Source organism: Nicotiana tabacum, chromosome 8, assembly GCF_000715075.1.
Source record: "Nicotiana tabacum cultivar K326 chromosome 8, ASM71507v2, whole genome shotgun sequence".
In the NCBI taxonomy this organism is placed as follows: domain Eukaryota; kingdom Viridiplantae; phylum Streptophyta; class Magnoliopsida; order Solanales; family Solanaceae; genus Nicotiana; species Nicotiana tabacum.
Window position 1 is genome coordinate 210,358,405 of NC_134087.1, and position 22,039 is coordinate 210,380,443.

The 22,039-nt window shown below is 33.3% G+C and overlaps 3 protein-coding genes across 5 annotated transcripts; 1 reads left to right on the forward strand and 2 right to left on the reverse strand.

Annotated features, from left to right (window-relative positions):
* Nucleotides 1-219: 219 nt before the first annotated feature.
* On the reverse strand, nucleotides 220-1,655 carry LOC142163526 (uncharacterized). Its single transcript, XM_075220827.1, has 7 exons — nucleotides 1,451-1,655; nucleotides 1,312-1,365; nucleotides 1,068-1,193; nucleotides 914-998; nucleotides 691-817; nucleotides 347-504; nucleotides 220-238 (listed from the first exon to the last, which is right to left on the reverse strand). The coding sequence occupies exons 1-7, from the start codon at nucleotides 1,653-1,655 to the stop codon at nucleotides 220-222; spliced, it is 774 nt and encodes a 257-aa protein (XP_075076928.1).
* A 4,898-nt stretch (nucleotides 1,656-6,553) lies between these two features.
* On the forward strand, nucleotides 6,554-9,201 carry LOC107777478 (shikimate O-hydroxycinnamoyltransferase-like). The gene is made up of 2 exons (XM_075220151.1): nucleotides 6,554-7,210; nucleotides 8,004-9,201. Exons 1-2 carry the CDS (start codon nucleotides 6,788-6,790, stop codon nucleotides 8,889-8,891), a joined length of 1,311 nt encoding a protein of 436 aa, XP_075076252.1. The 5' UTR covers nucleotides 6,554-6,787; the 3' UTR covers nucleotides 8,892-9,201.
* Nucleotides 9,202-9,234: 33 nt separating this feature from the next.
* On the reverse strand, nucleotides 9,235-13,316 carry LOC107777476 (uncharacterized). 3 transcript variants are annotated; one of them, XM_016597508.2, is made up of 5 exons: nucleotides 12,558-13,246; nucleotides 11,646-11,716; nucleotides 10,809-11,319; nucleotides 10,492-10,714; nucleotides 10,280-10,384 (listed from the first exon to the last, which is right to left on the reverse strand). In XM_016597508.2, exons 1-4 carry the CDS (start codon nucleotides 12,672-12,674, stop codon nucleotides 10,520-10,522), a joined length of 894 nt encoding a protein of 297 aa, XP_016452994.1. In that variant the 5' UTR covers nucleotides 12,675-13,246; the 3' UTR covers nucleotides 10,280-10,384; nucleotides 10,492-10,519. The 3 variants fall into 3 exon arrangements, with proteins under 3 accessions (XP_016452993.1, XP_016452995.1, XP_016452994.1); XM_016597507.2 differs by having other exon boundaries at nucleotides 9,235-10,714; nucleotides 12,558-13,316; XM_016597509.2 differs by having other exon boundaries at nucleotides 9,235-10,732.
* Nucleotides 13,317-22,039: the final 8,723 nt, after the last annotated feature.

Consider the following 22,039-nt stretch of genomic DNA (forward strand, 5'->3'; position numbering starts at 1 on the left):
ACTGACTTTTGTTCAGCCGTCAAGTTCCTCAATAATTGTTGATGTTCCTCTAACATTGAGCGCCTATTATAACGCAATTCATCATGGATTAATCTATTGCTATGGTCACCTTCTCCTTCGTTGTAAAGAGGTCCTGGCATTGTTGGAAAATCCTAAAAACTTCTTCCGCAATCTTTCAAAAAAAAATCCAACTTTTATGAGCAACGATTTTTCAATTCATCATCTGTTAGTTCCGCCTCTGAAAAAACATAAATATTGTGGAACTTAAATAGAGTCTTTAAGTTAAAAATTTTAACTTAAATTTATGTTCTAATATTTTTTAATTAAGCATAAATTATGGTCAAACCTTTTTAGAGCAGAATAATCAACACGTTCACATTTCTTGCAGTAAAACTTATTTCTAATTTTATCAAATTTCTTCGAACATTTTTTGCACCCTACATATGACCATCCCCTTTCAAGTTCTAAATTCACTATAGTAGCAACAATCCAGATTTGCCCTTCCTGTACAAAGAAAGTCATTACTACTATTACGTATATACTTCCAACTGATTGTAAATAAAAAAGCTAAAAAATGTGCACCTAACCAAAACTAAATGTAATGTCATTCATTATATTTAATAAGCAAAGAAAATTGTTTACAGAGCTATATTTGCTAGTCATAGTTTATCTAAAGAACATTTTACTTACTTGCAAAAAATCAATTAATTCTCCAATGCTTTTAACTTCCACATTCCCAGCAGCCAGTTCTTCAAAAACAGAATAATTACGTTGAGAAGTTGTTTGACTAAACCTCTCAAGGTTAACTTCACGCCCACTTCATAATCTGCATTAATCCAAATTTGTATTAGTTCTAAATATGCTAAAAAATTATGTAGTACATATATAAAATTTATATTATATATAAAAAAACCTGGATATAAATTCAGCAACTTGTGGAAGATCAGGATTAATCCAAAGCTTCGAGGAATGAAAAGTATTACGCACAGAATATTTGTCTACATATAAAATTAATTTTAATTTACACACAAAAATAGAATTTAAATCTAATATTACGATCCGAGTACCTTGAAATTTGTGAGCTTTTATTAGCTGCATAACCACTATGACACGTTGATTGGGTGATCCATCCACGTGGGACAAGATTTCTTCTACAAATTCTCCCCAAAAATGTTGCTGAAATATTGGTCCTCCTATATGTAAAATACACAAATTAATAATGAGAAAATAATAGTGATTGATTCTATAACTAAGTCAATTCATGGTTGCAAGCGTACTCATGATCCTCGAGCTCCAAGTTCATAAAGGTACTTGTTTTACCACCTTGGTTATACGATTCTACGTTACCATGACCAATAACTTCTCCTATGACATTTGTCACATTTAAATAATAGTTATGATTAAGGTGATAAAACATTCAACAAAAAATAGCGAAAGGTAAAACAATTACCGAATAGTTCATTCTCATCAACCTCAACTTGATTTGTGAGATGCTGAAAAGGTTTAAAGTTGAAAATATTCAAACTAAACTGTGGATCACTAATTTCATCCACACTCGTCCTATGAGGAAATGTCAGTTTCAATTTATGTTTGTTGGTCTTAATTTTCAGATTGTTTGGTCCAACCACAAAGTTTTTCATAACATACAATCTCATTTCATGTATTTTTATTTTGAAAATACGCATAACAACTCTCTCAATAGTTGCATGAATTCGATCGCCCTAAAACAAAAAATGTGAAAAGAAATTTAAGTTAGTAAGGCGCATCAGTTGAAGAAAATACATCACAACTCAAAAAAAATAACAACATATAAAAGAATATGCACTTTTTCATCTTGAATAATTAATTCGATTAAATTAGAATTTTCTGATTTCTCGCGGTCTGGAATGTGCCACAATCTAATAACACGGACTTTCAAATTCCAACTCATTTTGGACATTGCTATTTTGCTGATATAATTATAGTTTGAAGCCATACTTTGCAAAAGTTTGTGTGGGAGCTAAACCATAAGCAATGTAGAGAAGCCAAACCTAAGTAAAAGTTGCTTAAATACAGATTTGTAAGAAAAGACTATAGTAGTAAATCAATTTATAAAGATCTTTGCAGAAGTTTCTAACGTATGATCTTTCTTGTAAGATACAAAATATGGATGTAAGATACAAAATTTATATTTAATTAATTCTTTCTTAGAAAATAATACCTACCATAACTAAATGATACCTATATTAATGTATAATGTTCGCAAATAAGGTCAGATACAAAGCTTCTACTAAATATAGAATTATTATTTCAACTTAACATTAATGTGTAAGGTACAAAACGAAATTTTAGTTGATTCTTTCTCAAAAAAAAAATACCTACCATAATTAAATTAGACACAAATTAAATTAAAGATACTTGCAGAATATTTTTTTGCTTCGTGAAACTGCATTCATTTTTGTGTATTACGTCCAACAGGTTCTCAAAAGAGAACATTTTTTGTTTAAATCTTAAAATATTTGGCTTTGATTATTTTATGATCTTTTTTAGTTTATTTCCTTTAATATAATATAGATGTAAGATACAAAATATTTATTTAGATACAAAATATTTATTTAATTAAGTCTTTCTTAAAAAGAATTCCTACCATAACTAAATTATACACAAAATTTAATTAAAATACTTATAGTAATGTATATGATATCTGTATTAATGTATATTATTTGCAAATAAGGTCAAATACAAAGTGTGTACTAAATATAGAATTAATATTTCAACTTAAAATTAATGTGTAATATACCAAACGAAATTTTAATGATTCTTTCTAAAAAAAAAAAAGGATACCTACAGATTCTGAGAATATTTTTGTTAGCCGAATTGATGCTTAAGAAAGTTTATTTTTTTTCTTTCTAGTGTAATTAAATTTTGTTTATAATTTTTAATTTACAGAAAATCTTGAACTACTACTTTCATTAAATATTTTTCCATTTATAATCCAAATTTTTCTGTTGTCTTAAAATTGCCAAGTGGCTTCATTTTAGCTTGCCACTTGGCTTAACCACATTGCAAAAATTATAAATATTAATAAGAAAAATAAAAGAGAAGAGGTTGGTGAGAATCGAAGAGATATAGGCAGTTGGGGTTTTTTGGTAAGTAGGTGATAGTGGTAGTTTTAATTGAGCTAAATAGTTGCGATACAAAATCCAAGACTTTAGTAGTTGTGCATTTTAATTTGTAGTATCCCACCTAAAGGAATTAATGCAAAATTGATTAGATGAAATTGATGGGCTTATTATTATCCTCATTTTTATGGTGGAATATGGTGGAAAGGTCTCGGGTACGAACTTCAAGAATAAAGTTACATTTGTTATAGACAGCACTTTATCTTCGATGTAAGACTTTTCTATGTGAATTCGTATTTAGTCGGGCTATATGGTCCGAATAAGACATTAGCCTAATAATCTATTACCGAAGAAACAAAAAATTGTTGTCCAAATATATAGGACATAAACCTAATGTATAATTTTCACTTTGACACCTTAAGGTCCGGATAATTGACACTTAGCCCCTTAATGAATTTCCATAACTTTGCAAAATGGAGGAATTAACTTTTCTATAATTTTGGGGTTCATTTAGGGTTAAAAAGGGTAAAAGTAGCACGGGATAGCCAGTTTTCGGATTGGTCATTGAAAAATAGTCAGTGTTTGCAAAGTCATTGAAAAATAATCACTATTTTGCTGCAACACGGAAAGTTCCAGCATAATATACTGGAGATTGGAGCATCTGTGTATAAACTTCCAGCATATTATGTTGGACCGTTATATTATACTGTAATTCCAATATATTATGCTGGAAGTCCAGTATATTATACTGAATCTCCAGTATAATATACTGGAGTTCCAGTACACTTATGTTGGAAACTCCATGCTGGAGTTCCAGTATATTATACTGAAATTTCAATATATGATGCTGGAGTATTTTTTGGATTTTGAACAGTGTTTTTGTTCAGATTTATCTTTACACAAAAAGTTATTAAATTTCGATTACTTTTGAAACTGTGACTATTTTTGAATGACCACTTGCAAATCCGGCTATTTTTTGAATTTCTCTATTAAAAAGGTGGTGGGTTCATGGTTGTTGTCATCCACATATTTTTCTTTTCGTTTTATTTCTATATTTTGTCATTCACATAATTTTTCCTTTTTTCCTTGCTTAGCCAACTTTTTATTACTTCTTTCGTTTCATTTTATTTTCTTGCATTAAATTGACACAAAATTTAAGAATATAAAAAAGACTTTAAATTTTTGTAGGTTTAAATTAAATATCTGTGCATAACATATTAAAAATATTATTTGAATATTGTGATCTTAAATATTTCATGTTACTAATGGCACTGAGACCAAGAATTTATATAAGAGCATTCAAAAGTAGCAATTTTTCAACGTCTTTAACTACCTTACTAGAATTTTCTCTTATGTCAAGTAGATTTAACAGTTTATATATAACTAAAATAATTATTTTTGCTTTATTTGCACTGTATATTTTTGCTTATGTAGGTCTATTATTTGTAAATAATAGATCTTAAATATTATTTGTAAGTGACTATTGTTAAGGGCAACATGAGAATATTAAAATTAAAAACTTAAAGCGGATATTATTTTTAAATCAAATATAATTAAAAGACAAAATAAGAGACATAAATTAAAAGAGAAAGAATATGTGATCTTATTATAATTAGATCTAGGGGTGTCAATGGATATTCGAAAACCGACTAAATCGACCGAACCGTACCGTACCGAACCGATTTTTAGGTTTCTTTTTAAGAAACCATAGGTTTTTATATAAATCTATAACCGCACCGATAATTAGGGAAGATTTTTTATTTTATAAAAATAAACCGAAAAAATACCGAACCGTACCGAATAAATTTTACATGTAGAAAATATATTTATTTAGTAAGTTTAAAAATAATAATGCATTAAATTTTCTTTGAGCCTTGGAATTATGAAAACTATTACAAGCCAACAAGTAATTAAACTCAAAATACTAATTCCTAAAACCTATTATGTTACTTCTACTTAAACTAAGTTATTTCAAGTATCTTTATAGCAAGACACAAAGTATTCTAGCGATTATGAGTAGCAAACTACAATGTATTGAATATATTTCCTTTCATATAATTTAGATTTATCTTTTTGAATATTTAATCTTCTATAGAATTTATTCTTGAGTCGTCCCAGCTTGGTATATTTTTCAACTCGTATGATTAATATTTTATTTGCCTTTGTTTGATTTCTTTTATGATGTTGTAGAATAGTTGATGGATCTATACTTTAGCCATCTTTTTTTTAAAATTCATCACCCTTTAAACAGTAAAAATGTCTAGAGAGTTTTGTTAAGTCCTATAAAAGAACGTATATTATTGCAATTCTACTTCTACTGGTGAATTTACATGATATTAAAAAAATACCGAAAATTAACCGAACCGTACCGATACCGAAGAGAAACCGATATGATTGGGACGGTTTTGAAAAGTCTAATTTTGGTTATACATAATAGAATAACCGAAAAATTAGTATGGTACAAATTTTATAAAATAATCGATCGAACCGAACCATTGACACCCCTAAGTATAGATCATTGCTCATGTGGTTCCAACTTCTCCAACGTTGTCCTCTTAAGGAACGCACCTTTTATTCTACGTTTTTGACATAAGTTTTATAAAATTATAAAACAATAGAAAAGACAAGAATATTGCAATTAAAAGTATATTGACTAATTGACTATTTTCTGTCTTTTTCTTTTAATTTCTTTTTATTTATAACGAACCTTAGACTTTGACTTTCCGAATAGCTTTTATTTATTATATAGTAGCAGTAATAAAAAAGCAACAACATATACCTTCTTTTAGGACTCCTTTGCTTTCCTGTGTAAGAAAAATAATTTTACAGTAATTACCAAAAAGAAAAATTACAATGAATTTTGTATAACTAAAGTAATACTAATATATTTATTTTTACATATAGAACTTAGCATCATTATATACTTCCTCCGTCTTATTTTTATTTTAGTTTGATTTGACGCGAAATTTATAATTATAAATGTAAAGGAAGTTTTTTGAATCGTATAGTCCTAAAAAAAGATGTATATAATATATTAAAAAAATTATGAATCTTGTAATTTTAAATATGCCATGTCATTCTTATAAGGGAGTATCATCAAGGGGAAAATAGAAATATGAACATGTACTTACTCTTTAGGGGATATAAAATCTATATATGTAGGGGAAAATTTCTATTTGCGCTGTATAAATTTCCGACGAAGATTTTCATTGCATGTAACTCCTGCCTTTTCCACTGATTCCAAGTAAGTTACTCTGATCGATTATATGAATTTTCACTATCTATATCGCTCCATTAAACGCAAAAAAAAAAAAAAAAAAAAAGAGGACCACTAATAGGTCATCAAATACTAGAAGACAACAAGGCATCCATAAGAAAAACAATAGCATACTGTAATAATGACCAATCATAATATAATGAAATATTTCAGGCTATAAATATTCCTCCTCATTGAGCCAAAGATTCACCTTCATCTCTCTTTTGTAAGGAAGAGTGTCTAACACTTTTCTCTTTGCCTTAGAAAAAATTCACACGTGGCCATCGCCTTTTACAAAATAAGGAAAAATCTACTATTTCTTGCTCATAGAAACATCCGACTTATACTGTAGTCAAGTCGTTCACCTATTTTTCTGATCGTCTTTCCTTATATTCATCAGATTTTTGGCTTTGATCAGGTGAGAATTTAGATGAAGATCGACATTAAGGAATCTATAATGGTGAAACCATCAAAGCCAACTCCTTCAAAAAGGCTATGGAACTCAAATTTGGATTTAATAGTGGGAAGAATTCATCTTTTGACAGTATATTTCTACAAACCAAATGGAATTTCTCCAAATTTCTTTGATTTTAGAATTATGAAGGAGGCTTTAAGCAATATTTTAGTTTCATTTTATCCAATGGCTGGGAGATTGGCTAAGGATAATAATGAAAAAGGAAGAATTGAGATAAATTGTAATGGAGAAGGGGTTCTTTTTATTGAAGCTGAAATTGATGAATTTATTGATGATTTTGGTGATGATTTTACTCCAAGTTTGGAAATAAAGAAGATGTTAATTCCTAATGTTGATACTTCTGGTGACATCTCTTCTTTTCCACTTGTCATATTTCAGGTACTCTATATTCTATATTACATGCCTTTTTTGAGTTATAATAATTAAATATTTTTGTTCTTTTCTTTATTTTATTTTGCCTTAGATATATAAGATTATTGGTTTCAAGATACACATGGTACAATTGCACAAAAAAAAAGTTTTTTTTTTAATGTTTTATTATATGGTAGAAGGGTAGTCTTGGTGTAACTAGTAAAGTTGCTGCCATGTGATCAGGAGGTCACGGGTTCGACCGTGAAAACAACCCCTTCCCCGGACCCTGCGCATAGTAAGAGCTTAGTGCACATGACTACCCTTTTTTTATTAAATGTGATAGTATTTAACTGGTCGTCAAATTTAAAGAATAAAGTAGTTTTATATATGCTTTTAGCTAACAAATTAATGCAAGTAGTTTCGGTCGACCAATCAACTTTATTTTTTGCCCCATAATTATTTGTTGTTGAATTGACACTTCTAATACGTGTCTTTTTACGTTCCTTATTCTAGAGAGTGGCTGTTATTTGTATTTGTCATCTTGTCTGTATTGTTCATTTCATTTTCAATGTGAAAATAATTAAACAAACCTTTAAAAAAAAAAAAACTAATTTTAATTTTTGCAAAAAACAGCTTTAAAATTTTTATCCGGAAGTAAGTGAGGTAAAGCACTCTCTATCAAAATATTTTTTATTTCTATAGCTCGAACACGAGACTTTTAGTTAAAATATATTACAACCATATCACCGTATCCTCGGGTGGTAATTGAACGAATTCGAACTGTTAATTAACTTTGGTTATTAATTTAATTTTTCTTTAGGTAACTCGTTTCAAGTGTGGTGGAGTCTCTTTAGGGTGTGGCGTTTTCCATACATTATCTGACGGCATTTCATCCCTTCATTTCATCAACACATGGTCGGAAGTTGCTCGAGGCCTCTCCGTCGCCGTCTCGCCGTTCATCGACCGGTCCCTCCTTCGTGCACGGGACCCACCAACCCCCGCTTATAAACACGTCGAGTATCACCCCCCTCCGACCCTAAAATCATCGTCAGAATACGTTCATGATCAAGTTAACGGTCCAAAATCCAGCATCACGGCCATGTTTAAGATCACAAGTGACCAGCTAACCCTACTCAAGACCAAGTCAAAAAAAGAGGGTAGTACTTATGAAGTACTCGCAGCCCATATTTGGCGTTGCACGTGCAAAGCACGTGCCCTAGACAATGACCAATTGACAAAGTTACATGTTGCTACAGATGGTAGGTCAAGACTTTTTCCTCCTTTACCACCAGGTTACCTAGGAAATGTTGTTTTCACAGCTACACCAATTGCCAAATCTGGTGAAATTTTATCAGAGCCATTGATGAACACAGCACAAAGAATTCATAGCGCGTTAGCAAGAATGGACGACGAATACTTAAGATCAGCGATAGATTATCTCGAATTACAGACAGATTTATCTAAATTAATCCGAGGACCGACGTATTTTGCTAGTCCTAATCTTAATATTAACAGTTGGACTAGGTTGCCTGTTCATGATTCAGATTTTGGATGGGGAAAACCAATTCATATGGGACCTGCTTGTATTTTGTATGAAGGGACAGTTTACATATTGCCAAGTCCAAGTAATGACAAGAACTTGAGGTTGGCTGTGTGTTTAGATGCTGACCATATGCCACTTTTTGAGAAGTACTTGTATGAATTTTGAAAAATTCAGCCTTTGAAAAAATTTCTAGGACAGTGCTGCATGAATTGATTATCTTGATGATCTATGTATCGTTCCGATTTTATTGAATGTCCTGATGGAACGGGGAATGATTATTTCTCGATGTTGGTGATTTGAAGGTTCTAATAGATTCGTACGATGATTTTGGACTTATTCGTATGTTTGGTTCAGCCTTTGAAAAAGTTCTCGAAGAATGGTGCATGAATTAATGATCTATGTATCGTAACAATGCATGTTGTTCAATTGCCTTTTCTGTGTAAAAATGGAAAAAGAATGCAGCATTAAACTTTGAGATGTTGATAAAGCAAACATAAAATAAGAAATGTAAAACAAAAGGAAAAAGAACATGTATATATCCAATCTATTTTTTCTAATGACGGTGGTCCTGGAACTAGCTCGCGCGCACCTGAAATATGAAGCTGAAACTTCATGGTCTTCCTCCTATTTCATTGACCATAGGGCCACAACACCCTCGGGTGCCACTTAGTTATCCAATCTACAAGGTAAGAGCCAGGTTCTTAAATTTTTCAAACTTACATCTTGTTCATAACAAGCTGAAAATACATCATTGGACTCCAATCACAGCATAATGTAGCTCACAAGTCACAAGGATCATTCTCATAAGTACTTTTCCTTTCAAACAACATTTCAAACCAAGATAAATAAGTGAAGTTCATGCAGTTCTTGTGTATAGGAGCAACTGGAAAACAGCCTTGACAATTGGCTTCTACTAAATCCTATTCCTCTAGCTGCAGACGATCTCGTCATTGACCAATATCATTCCAATAAAAGAGTCTTTGTGTAACTGGTAAAGCGAAAACATTCATCGGATTGCTTCTGGATAATTGAAAATTATTCACCAGATACTAGAAGGAAAGTCTTGTCGGAACTGGTAAAATTGTTGTCATGTGACCAAGACGTCACGGGTTTGAGTCGTGAAAACAGCCTCTTGCAGAAATGTAGGCGTCGGAACTAGTAAAATTGTTGTCATGTGACCAGGACGTCTCGGGTTTGAGTCGTGAAAACAGCATTTTGTAGAAATGCAAGGTAAGACTGCGTACAATAGACCCAAGTGATCCGGCCCTTCCTCGAAACCCGCGCATAGCAGGAGCTTAGTTCATCGGGCTGCCCTTCATCTATCTCACATCCCATTCCCCTTTTCCTGCACCCAGTGGTATCAGAACTAATCTCAAGCAACCAACCTGTTTGAAGAACTCGTCTCGACGGTGATGAGAATCCAAAAGGAATATAGTAAACTATTCCAGGTAGCAGAAAGAATAACAAAGAACACCTAAGTTGAGTTCCCATGTCATCAATGTGGAATCCAACAAACAGAGAAGACCAAATCCCTTGCTTGTACAGAAAACTTCTGAACAACATATGCTATTTTATGTAGAGAACGAATTATACTGACTATATCTCGTTGCTCGCGATCAACATATAGTGTGTGCACATATTACATGTATAAGAACTTCCTATACACAAAAAGGAAAAGATTAAGCCTACATGTCAACAGAACAATTGACCTAGTAAGGCCAGTTCAGGTTCAATAACACTCAACGCTCCCTCAAACTTTTCTTACCACATTTAACTGAATAGTGAAAGACAGGTCAAACCCTCAAAGCAACAGGGTCTTGCCATGATAATTTTCGCTTTCCCACCTGGGAAGTGCCTTCTCCAACATTTCTGCAAACCAATAACTTCAAATCGTTGTGCTGATCATCACTGAGGTTTCGGATAAGACTTCTCCTTGGCTCCTCAAACTGCACCTGCTCAAAATTTGCTTGTGTTTCCTCGTCCCCCATCTGTAAAAATTAGAAAGTCTAGAGGTAAATGATGTAAGACGTATAGCTCACAAAATAAATGACAAGTGTACTAGATGTTTATTTTGATACTTACCGAGATTTCATTCAAATCGAAGACTGGAGCACGAGTAGGCAATGCAGCTTCTTTGCCACTATGACCAGTTTCCTGATTTAAATCAAAAGCAGGTGTGCTGCTCCTCCGTAAGACAGCACTGTTCGCTATGTATAATCTCTCGTTTTGCTTCAAATCAACAGCTAAAGCTCCTTTTCGGGGTGGAACTTCCTTTCCGCTATATACTCTTGCTTTAGGGTTCGAACCTAAAACTGCATTATGTAAAACATCATCTTTTCCATCGCCTAATTTGTGCTTTTGCCTCACCTGAATATCAGGTGTCTTCTTGGAAGCGACCTGTATCCTTCCGTTCTGTTTCGGGCCAGGAAGTGGGGTCAGTTTTTTAAGCTCAAACTCCTTTTTGCTGTAGACTTTATCCTTTGACCTGCTTTTGTCGTAAGTTTCTGGATTTGGCATTGGTACTAGCTGTTGCCCTTGTGGACGACTTAAGGACTTCAACTGCAATAAATGCGTGCGCCTCTGGCGTAAGAAACTGCACAATTATGCGGAAAAAACTGAACTTAGATTCAAATACTAGAAAAGAAACTCAAGCGTTTTCGAAACCACTGGAATCAGCATATGCACAGAAGTGCAATTCAGTCAAGGTTACATTATCAATTGAATGAATACTAAGATGCTGAAGATAATACCTCTTAACATCATTACCAGCGAAATTCTTTTTCCTTAATTATATTATCCAATTATATAGTTTCGAAGTCTAAGGCCAAAATTCTGATTTCAAGAAAATCTTTATTTAAATTACATAAAACTATATCAAGTAAATATGAAAACGTTTTTTATAAAGTTAAACAAACTTACAGAACTTCAGCTAGTAATCTTAGTTTCCTCAGTTTTGAATCCTCCAATTTGTGCCTCATGCCATCAGTTTCCTGTAATTGTAGGTTACATGTAAGCAAAATGATTAATCACAAATATACATTACTTTTATTTTACTCGATTCCAAAATCTAAAACAACAGCTTTCTATCATCTTGCAATTCAAAGTATAGCATGAGAATATTGAAACAAGCTAAGAATTGCTCCCCTATCACTTTCATTGGTAAGAGCACAACACGTGATGTGGGGATGCGTGCGAGCTAGGCGCACGTCACGAGTTCGAATCCTCTCGGCAATCCAACTCTAATGAAGGTCCGAGAGGCGGCTCACATCCACTGAGTTTCGAACCGTGTGCTACTGGCCATTAGGAATTCTAAGTCATAAAAAAACAAGCTAAGAATTATTCTAGAGAGAATTCCTAACAACTCTTGAGGACACAAACACAAGTAGATTAAACCAAAGGGAGACACTAAATCATGGTAAAAGCCTCAATAAGGGAGAACTAAAAGGGTAACTTGCATCCAAAATTTCAACAAAGAAACAGCAAATAACAAGCTCATAAATCATTGATAGGAAACATATCAAACACCAACCAAAAGTCATCAAATTTCTATCAAACAAGAACACAAAAAAACTCCAAAATAGAAAAATCAACAGACTATTCAAAGACAGAAAAATACAACAACAACAACAACAAACCCTATAGATTCTCATGGGGTCTGAGGAGGATAATGTGTACGTATACCTTAACCCTGCCCCGGGAAGGAAGAGAAGCTATTTCTGATACACCCTCGGCTGGAGAGTAGATAAAGACACCAAAATACACTAATAAAAAAAATCATAGATCTTCAAACAAAAGGCTCAAACAAACCCCAAAAATAAGTTTTTTCTTTACCTTGTGGAGATCTTGATAATCCTGAAATAGTATCTGACGCTTCAACCTAGCCTTTGAATCTTCAAAAACACCATAAGATGAGGATTCTAAAGACACCCCTTTCATCTTTTTAGACATCAAATCACAAAAAGATCAGATCTTGGAAAATATGAAAAAGAGTCAAGGCGGCAGAAGAGAGAAAAAAGAGAGGAAAGAGAGGCGTGTAAGTGACAAAACAATAATAATACAACAAAGAAAAGAAGTACTAGTAAATAGGGAAAGAAAGGAAAAGAGAGAGGTGGTGAGAAGGTTCTTGACAAAGAAAGACAAACCCCAAAAAGCCCACATAAATGGAGAAGAAAAATACTATAGTAGTAATACATTGCTGTTTTTGTTTTTTTAGAGACAGTGAAGAAGTGATGAAAGATTGGATCTTTTTAGGGGTGTTGCAGAAGGGTATTTATGGAAAGATTGTGTCTTTATGGTTAAATGGTGTGTATATGAGGTGGGTTTTTAGTTAACAAGACATATGAATACTTCTCCTCTTTGGTTATAGTATAAATTTTGGTCCACCTGGGCCATTACAGAGAAAGAAAGAGTTGATTTTTGGTGTGTGTGTGTGTGTGTTTTCTTCTTCTTTCATCATCCTTTGTTTGTGGGCTGATGATTCTTTGCATTGTGACATCTGCTGAAGATAGGAACAGTGAAAAAGATAAATACATTTAATACAGACATAGTACTAATATATATAGTTATAAAACTTATAGCAGACATAGACATAGAAAAAAAGAAGGAAAAGGGTAAGTGTGATGACTCAATGATATGGGTTTTTGGAGAGAGAAAGAGAGTATTTTTCTAGAGAGAGAGAGAGAGAGAGTGACTGTCTTGTGTTAGCCATGAATTTTTTCTGAAAAAGTAGAGAGAGAGAAAGAGTTTGCAGTTGTTGGTAGTGCCTTGTTTTTAGGCTTTGGGGCTGCTGTTTTGATGGTGATGGGGTTTTTCATTTTATTATATACACCTCCTTATGTGAAAGTACAATTTTGACCTTACCTTTAGAGTCCTCAGCATTTTTTTAACTCTTTCAGGTTTCGAGATACATGACATGTGTGTTGCATATGGACTTCAATCATTTAATTACGGTAAATTATATACATTCTCATCTAATTAAATTAATTAACTATAGTGAGTTAATATAATTTGGTGTAAACACCCGGTGTGGATAATTATTTACCTTTATAAATTATTATCACAAGCCATTGAAAAAAGTTTGGAAGATAACTTTTGGGAGAATTTTTAGTCTCCCTAACTCGAGGAACCCTCAATTTAGTTTTACAAATGTAAAAGTTAGACTCATTGGTTACCTATTAGTTATTTATTTTCTAAATAGATAATATGGTTCTTATCCATATTTGACCCGTTTTTAAAAAGTTCATTATCTAACCCATTTTTTAGTGGATAATATGGGTGATTAACTGTTTTCTTTGAACAATTTTGCCACCACTACTTGTGAAGATTTCTTACTTTAGTCATATATTAAGGACCCGTTTGGCCATAGATTTTGCCAAAATATATTTGGAATTTTTTGACAAATACATATTTGGTAATAGATTTTATTTACATTTTGGCAAATTCCCAAAACCCAAATCCCAGAGTTGGTTTTGGCCCAAAATATCACTATTACATTTTTTAAAAATTGCCCAAAACTTTTATATTTTATAAAAGAGCCCACCATTTATATTTTGTAACAATGTTGTTTCATCTTCTCGGTCATCTGATAGTGTATTATGTAGTTCATTATAAAAATGATAATTTTGTACCAAATTTATTTATGTTCAGGACTATGGTTAGCGTTAATATAATGAATGTTATTAATAAATGTATTGTAGGGTATTTATGATAGTTTTTAAAATCTGTGAGTATAAGTCATGTTTCATGTTTTTTTTTTTAAATGAAATATGTTTTGAAAACTTGTGTTCAAACACATTTTCATCTTCAAATCAAACTTCACACAAATCAGATTTTTTAAAAGAAATTTGGGAACTATGACCAAACGCTAGCTAAATTTGTAAGTTTTATGGCCTCAGCTAGTGATTGTCCTAGATTATTGATTGGCCTTACTATAAGTAATGTTGCTTTTTTTACGGTGATGTTCGCGTCAATTTGCGTGTGTCTTAATTATTACGAAATATTTGTTATCCTTCACCATCACAAGTACATGATAATTTTGTTCATCAAAGCTTTTGGCGGAAGAAATTACCTAGCGGTTTTAGCTTCCGCTCGGATGCTAACCATCAAAAGATGTAGTGGAATAGTACATATTCTTTCACCTTTAATTAGAACTTTCCGTTCAAGCTTTAAAAATAATTATTTTGGCAAAAACACTAAAACATAGTACTATAATAATTTTTTTAAGGCGCGAACTCGAATTAATGGGACAAGTAAATTTTGGAAACTAAATGATTAGGTAAAAAAGAACAATATGCTGACCGGGGGAAGAGTCTATTTTATACCTTTTTTTTTAGTTTTTCATCCGGTGTTCGGTACCCGCATTGGAGCTCGATTATATTCAGATTTACACTGTGTAGGGCCCCATTTGGGGGGGAGCGCTCCCTACCCAAGATTTTTTTATACCTGGCGCTCGAACTCGAAACCTCTGATTAAGAAAAAAATAATTTCATCCACTGTACCATATCCTTTGGCGGTTATTCTATACCTAACTTTTATTATTGTGTGACATCATTCCAACTCCACCTGTTTCAGCTCTCAAAATCAATGCTAGGCCAAGACAGAACAATTATTTTGCTAGATCCCATCTGTGTTTGAAATTTGAATGCAGAAAAGTTAAATTCTTGATTTCACCTTTATCCAAATGTGGGGTATGAGATTACTGAAGTTTGGTTGCCTTCTTCAATAATTCTGTTTGTCACTGACCATTATCTTCCTTACTACATTTTATTGTTATTTTTTGTTATATACAATCAAATCTCTCTATAATAGCTTCGTTTGTTTCGAATATTTTTAGATGTTATAGCGAAATGTTGTTATAGAGAACATATATTATAACATAACATAATAATTGGTTCTGAAAAAGCGTGGCTTTTATAATGAGGTGTTGTTATATAGAGATGTTGTAATAGAGATGTCTGATTGTATATACATGTGGGCAGAAAAGGTGCAAAAACTGGTTGTATACATTGTCGTGTGATAGCCTGTCTTGCCAAGTTGCAAAAATCAGTTTATTTTGAGAAATATTTTTTTTCAAAAGTAATTTTGATGAGAAGCAGTTTGTGTTTAGCTAATTTACTTAAAAAGCACTTCTGAGCCGCAATTAATATTTGATCAAGCTTTTAAAAACTGTTTCTAAGTATATTTTTTTCAAAAGCGTTTTTCAAAATAATGCTTTTGAAGAGAAGTTATTTTTTTCTACTTCTACAAAACGGTTTCTGCTTTTACTCAAAAGTATTTTGTTTCCTTTTAAAAGCTTCACCAAATACTTCAACTTAAAATAACAAAAAAATATACTTTTTCCGAAAAAAGAAAAAAGTGCTTCTAGCTTGAAAAAACTTGATCAAACAGACTATCAGTACGTGAGAGAGAAAGAAAGGAAAGAGGAAAGGTGAACATCAAGTTGCATTCTTGATTAATACATAAAAATAAAAATAAATAAAAAATATTGGACGACAAATAAATTATTCTCATTAAATGTTTATTTTAAATTATATTTACTTAGATTACTTAAAAAGTATATATCATGTAATTCTTATTTTGACATAAACACCGACTATAATAAATATTATAAACAAATATTGGTTGAACACGTGAATAAAAAGCATACAACTTTTTCTTCTCTATCCTTCTTTTTTATTGTTCTTTCTGTTATAAATAGAATTCTATTTATGGTGAATGTCTATATTTAGAGAGATTCTAGAGTTTATTATTTGGTGACTAAGTCAACCTCTCCCTATAAATAGAGGGTTTTATTCCATTATAATTCATCCCAATATCAATAAGAATTCTTTCTCTACTTTGTTCTGCAATACTCTTCTTCTTCTTTTATTGTTTCATAACACGTTATCAGCACGCGACTCTACCGTCTCAAAAAGATTAAGAAACATGTTTTATGTTTTCAATATCCAGTTGCGCCTATGTTGAAAGGTTGTGTACGTAAGTCAACAGTGTTCGTTGTCTTCCCTTACTTCTTAGAGAAGAATTAGCAAACAACAATTGATCAAGACCTAGAAGACCTTTCAACTGTGAATCAAGATTAGAAAACGTTCAACAGTCTTTATTCAATGGATCAAACAAATGTCGATATCTCTCCAGGTAAATTTGGATCAAAGTTCAATTGTAAAAATATTTGTTTAATTGATTCATGTACGACCCATACAATATTCAAAGAGAAGAAATATTTCTCTCATTTAAATATGTGTAAGGCAGATGTTACTACAATTTCTGGTAGTAGTAAATTAATTGAAGGCTCTGGAAGAGCTACTATAACTCTGCCTAAGGGAACAATACTTATCATAGAGAATGCAATGTTCTCCTCCAAGTCCAAGAGGAACTTGTTGAGTTTTAAAGATATCCGTCGAAATGGATATCATATTGAGACAATAGATGAGAATAATCTTGAATATCTCATCATTACCAAGAATGTCTCTGGCCAAAAGAGGGTTATTGAGAAGTTCCCATCTTTATCTTGTGGCCTGTATTGGACAAGAATTAGTGCAATTGAGGCACATTCTATTGTAAACCAAAAGGTTACTGATTCCAATACTTTTGTACTTTGGCATGATCGATTGGGACACCCTGGATCGATTATGATGAGAAGAATTATAGAAAACTCAAATGGGCATCCATTAAAGAATTTAAAGATTCCTTTAAATAATGAATTTTCTTGCACTTCTTGTTATCAAGACAAGTTAATTATTAGACCATCACCAACAAAGGTTGGAATTGAGTCCCCTGCATTTTTGGAACGTATACAAGGGGACATTTGTGGACCTATTCACCCATCTAGTGGGTCATTTAAATATTTTATGGTCTTAATAGACGCATCTTCTAGATGGTCCCATGTGTGCCTATTGTCATCTCGCAACCTCGCGTTTGCAAAATTAATGGCACAAATAATTCGATTACGGGCACAATTTTCCGATAATCCAATTAAGTCTGTTATACTTGATAATGCTGCTGAGTTTTCATCCCAAGTATTTAATGATCATTGCTTATCAATTGGGATAAAGTGGAACATCATGTAGCTCATGTTCACACTCAAAATGGTTTTGCAGAGTCTTTAATTAAACGTCTGCAATTGATAGCAAAACCATTACTCATGAAAATGAGGCTGCCCACTTCTGTTTGGGGTCACGCCATATTGCATGCAGCAATGCTAGTTCGTCTCAGACCGATAAATTATCATAAATATTCCCCGTTGCAATTAGTTTTGGGTCATAAACCTAATATATCCCATTTAAGAATTTTTGGATGCGTAGTATATGTGCCTGTAGCACTGCCATATCCCACCAAAATGGGTCCCCAAAGAAGGTTAGGAATATATGTTGGATTTGAATCGCCCTCCATTATTCGCTACATCGAAACATTGACGGGGGATTTGTTTATTGCAGGATTTGCAGACTGTCGATTCGATGAGACACTTTTCCCAAAATTAGGGGGAGAAGTTGGTGAAACCAAACGGGAAATTTTGTGGAAAAATCCATCATTATCTCATCTTGATCCACGTGCCTCTATTTGTAAAAAAGAGGTGCAAAAGATTATCCATTTGCAGAGAATAGCAAATCAAATGCCAGACGCATTTACGGATTTGAAAAGGATAACAAAATCACATATCCCTGCAGAGAATATTCCAATCCGTATTGATGTCCCTATTGGACAATCTTCTAGTGTCATAGCTAATGAGTCAAAAGCACGCCTAAAACGTGGCAGACCATTAGGTTCAAAAGATCGAAACCCTAGAAAAAGGAAAACAAATGATCAAAATGACACTACGAAAGAATCTCATGAAGAAATCCACGATTTAATAAATTCTGAGGTTCATGAGGAATCCACTGAGCCCGAGGCTCAAAAAAATAAGGAACTATCAATAAATCCAATCGATATTGAGACAAATTTGAATCGAGTGGATATAGTGGTGGATTATGTCTTTGCATATAATGTTGCATCTAGCATTATACAAGAAAGTGAGGATCTTGAACCTCAATCTGTTGGAGAATGTCGACAAAGACTTGATTGGCCAAAATGGCAAGAAGCAATCCAATCAGAGTTGAATTCACTTGCAAAACGTAAAGTTTTTGGGCATGCAGTCCAAACACCTAATGGTGTTAAGCCTGTTGGCTATAAATGGGTCTTTGTACGCAAGAGAAATAAGAAAAATGAGGTACAAAGATATAAGGCACGCCTTGTTGCACAAGGATTTTCACAAAGGCCTGGTGTCGATTATGAAGAGCCATATTCACCCGTTATGGATGCTATAACTTTCCGTTATCTCATTAGTTTTGCTATCCATGAAAAGCTTGACATGAATTTAATGGATGTGGTTACCGCCTACCTTTATGGCTCACTTGATAATGAGATATACATGAAAATTCCCGATGGATTTAAAATGCCAAACGCACATAATTCAAAGTCCTAGGAAATGTTTTCAATCAAATTGCAAAGATCTTTGTATGGTCTAAAGCAATCAGGACGAATGTGGTATAATCGTCTTAGCGAGTATTTATTAAAGGAAGGCTATATAAATGATGCTATTTGCCCATGTGTTTTTATAAAGAAAACAACATCGAAATTTGTTGTACCTGCCATATATGTTGATGACATAAACCTTATTAGAACTCCTATAGAACTCCAAAAGGCAATTGATTATTTAAAGAAAGAATTTGAGATGAAAGATCTCGGAAAGACAAAATTATATCTTGGTTTGCAAATTGAATATTTGGCAAACGAAATTTTTGTTCATCAATATGCCTACATAGAAAAGGTATTAAAACGGTTTTACATGGATGGAGCACATCCATTAAGTATTCCGATGGTTGTTCGATCACTTGATGTGAATAAGGATCCATTCCGACCTCAAGAAGAAAATGAAGAGCTACTTGGTCCTGAAGTACCATATCTTAGTGCAATTGGTGCACTAATGTATCTTGCCAATACTATAAGGCCTGACATAACTTTTTAGTTAATATCTTAGCAAGATATAGCTCTGCTCCCACAAAGAGACATTGGAATAGAATCAAACGCATATTGCGGTATCTAAAAGGGACTACCGATATGGGCTTATTTTATGGCAATAATTGCAGTCCTAATCTTGTTAGTTATGTCGATGCTGGGTATTTATCCGATCCACACAAGGCTCGATCTCAAACAGGTTATGTGTTTACCTGTGGATACACTGCCATATCTTGGCGATCGACTAAGCAATCAATTGTGGCTACTTCATTTAATCATGCTGAGATAATTGCTATTCATGAAGCAAGTCGAGAGTGTGTGTGGTTGAGGTCTATAATACATCTTATTCGAGACAAATGTGGTTTGAAATGTGACAAACTACCCACGATTTTGTATGAAAACAATGCAACATGCATAGCCCAATTGAAGGGAGGATTCATAAAAGGAGATAGGACAAAGCACATTTCACCAAAGTTATTTTTCACACATGATCTTCAAAAGAATGGTGATATCAATATGCAACAGATTCGTTCAAGTGATAATATGGCTGATTTGTTCACAAAATCTCTACCAACGTCAACCTTCAAGAAGCTAGTGTACAAGATCGGGATGCGAAGGCTCAAGGATGTGAATTGATGCTCTCATCAGGGGGAGTTAATGTGCGTTGCACTCTTTTTCCCTTACAAGGTTTTGTCCCACTAGGTTTTCCTTGAAAGGTTTTTAACGAGGCAACCAAAAGGCATATTATTAGAGATGTGTACTCTTTTTCCTTTTCTAGAATTTTTTTTTCCCATTGGGTTTTATTTTAGTTAAGGTTTTAACGAGACACATTACTTATCGAGTAGACATTCAAGGGGGAGTGTTATAAATAGAATTCTATTTATGGTGAATGTCCATATTTAGAGAGATTCTAGGGTTTATTACGTGGTGGCTAAGTCAACCTCTCCCTATAAATAGAGGGTTCTATTCCATTGTAATTCATCCCAATATCAATAAGAATTCCCTCTCTACTTTGCTATGCAATACTCTTCTTCTTCTTTTATTGTTTCATAACACTTTCTTCCTTTTAACCCTTTTTACTTTCACTAAGAATTTTCATATACATTCTTCTGTAGATATAAATATAGAAATAGAATAGAAATAAATTTTTTATTTTTTAATAAATTCTGCAAATAGGTCGATTGGAAAAATAAAATCTCCACCCAGAAACGGATCTAGGATTTTCAGTATATGGGTGCACTACTAAAGAAAAGGAGGAAAAAATATATTAAGTGAAAATTGATCCCTATTCCTCTTGGTAAATAACCCAACCATTAACCAGGTGTGCTATTCAACCCCCTTGTAGCATGGGTGCCAACAGTTAATATTATACTAATTTTAGAAAATATGTACATAAAATATTTAATTTTGAGGAGAGACCATGGGTTCACGTGCCGCATAATATCGCCTATATATCCGCCCCTATCTCCACCTTGGAATAGAAATAATATTTATTTTTTATCAATAAAAAAGTTATTACTTAGTAAATAGAGATTTTTCTAATTATATATATATGGACCTTGAAATCACGAGGAATAGGAGGAAGACGGCGATGTATAGCCAACATAAGATCAAGTGGGGAGCCTTGACGGAAGCTAAAGAGCATGAGTTGTTGGACTATAGGGGCTTGGAGGAGTACCGGGGATGCAAGCGCTATGCGATGCATTAGGGAAGCCGCGAGAGAGGTATTAGGGGTCTCAAAGGGTTACTCTAGCGGTCACAAGGGATATTTGTGTTAAAATAGAGAGGTGCAAGGAAAAGTGAAAACCAAGAAAAGCAGTGTATCTGAAGCTAGTGGAAAGTGTAGACGAGGAGGAGAAGAGGCCGAATTGAGAGAATTATAAGTTGTCTAAGAAAGAGCCAAAGCTAGCAGTTATGGCAACTAAGACTGCAGCTTTTAGTCATTTGTACGAGGAACTCGAGGGCCGAGGAAGGGATAAGAGGTTGTTCTGGTTAGCTAAGGAGCGAGAAAAGAAGGCGCGTGACTTGGAACATGTGAAGTGCTTCAAGGATGAAAAAGGTAGAGTTTTGTTGGATGATAGGCTTATCCGTCGGAGATGGCAGACCTACTTCCATAGTCTCTTGAATGAGGAGGGGGACAAGAGCACTGTACTGGGTAATTTGGAACTCTCCGAGAGTCATTGTAACTTTGGGTATTGTAGGCAGATTAGAGTTAATAAAGTTGATGGTGCTATGTGTAAGATGAGCAGGAGTAAAGTGACCGGGCCGGATGAAATTCCGGTGGAGTTTTGGAAGAGTGCGAGCAAGGTAGGCTTGGAAGGGCT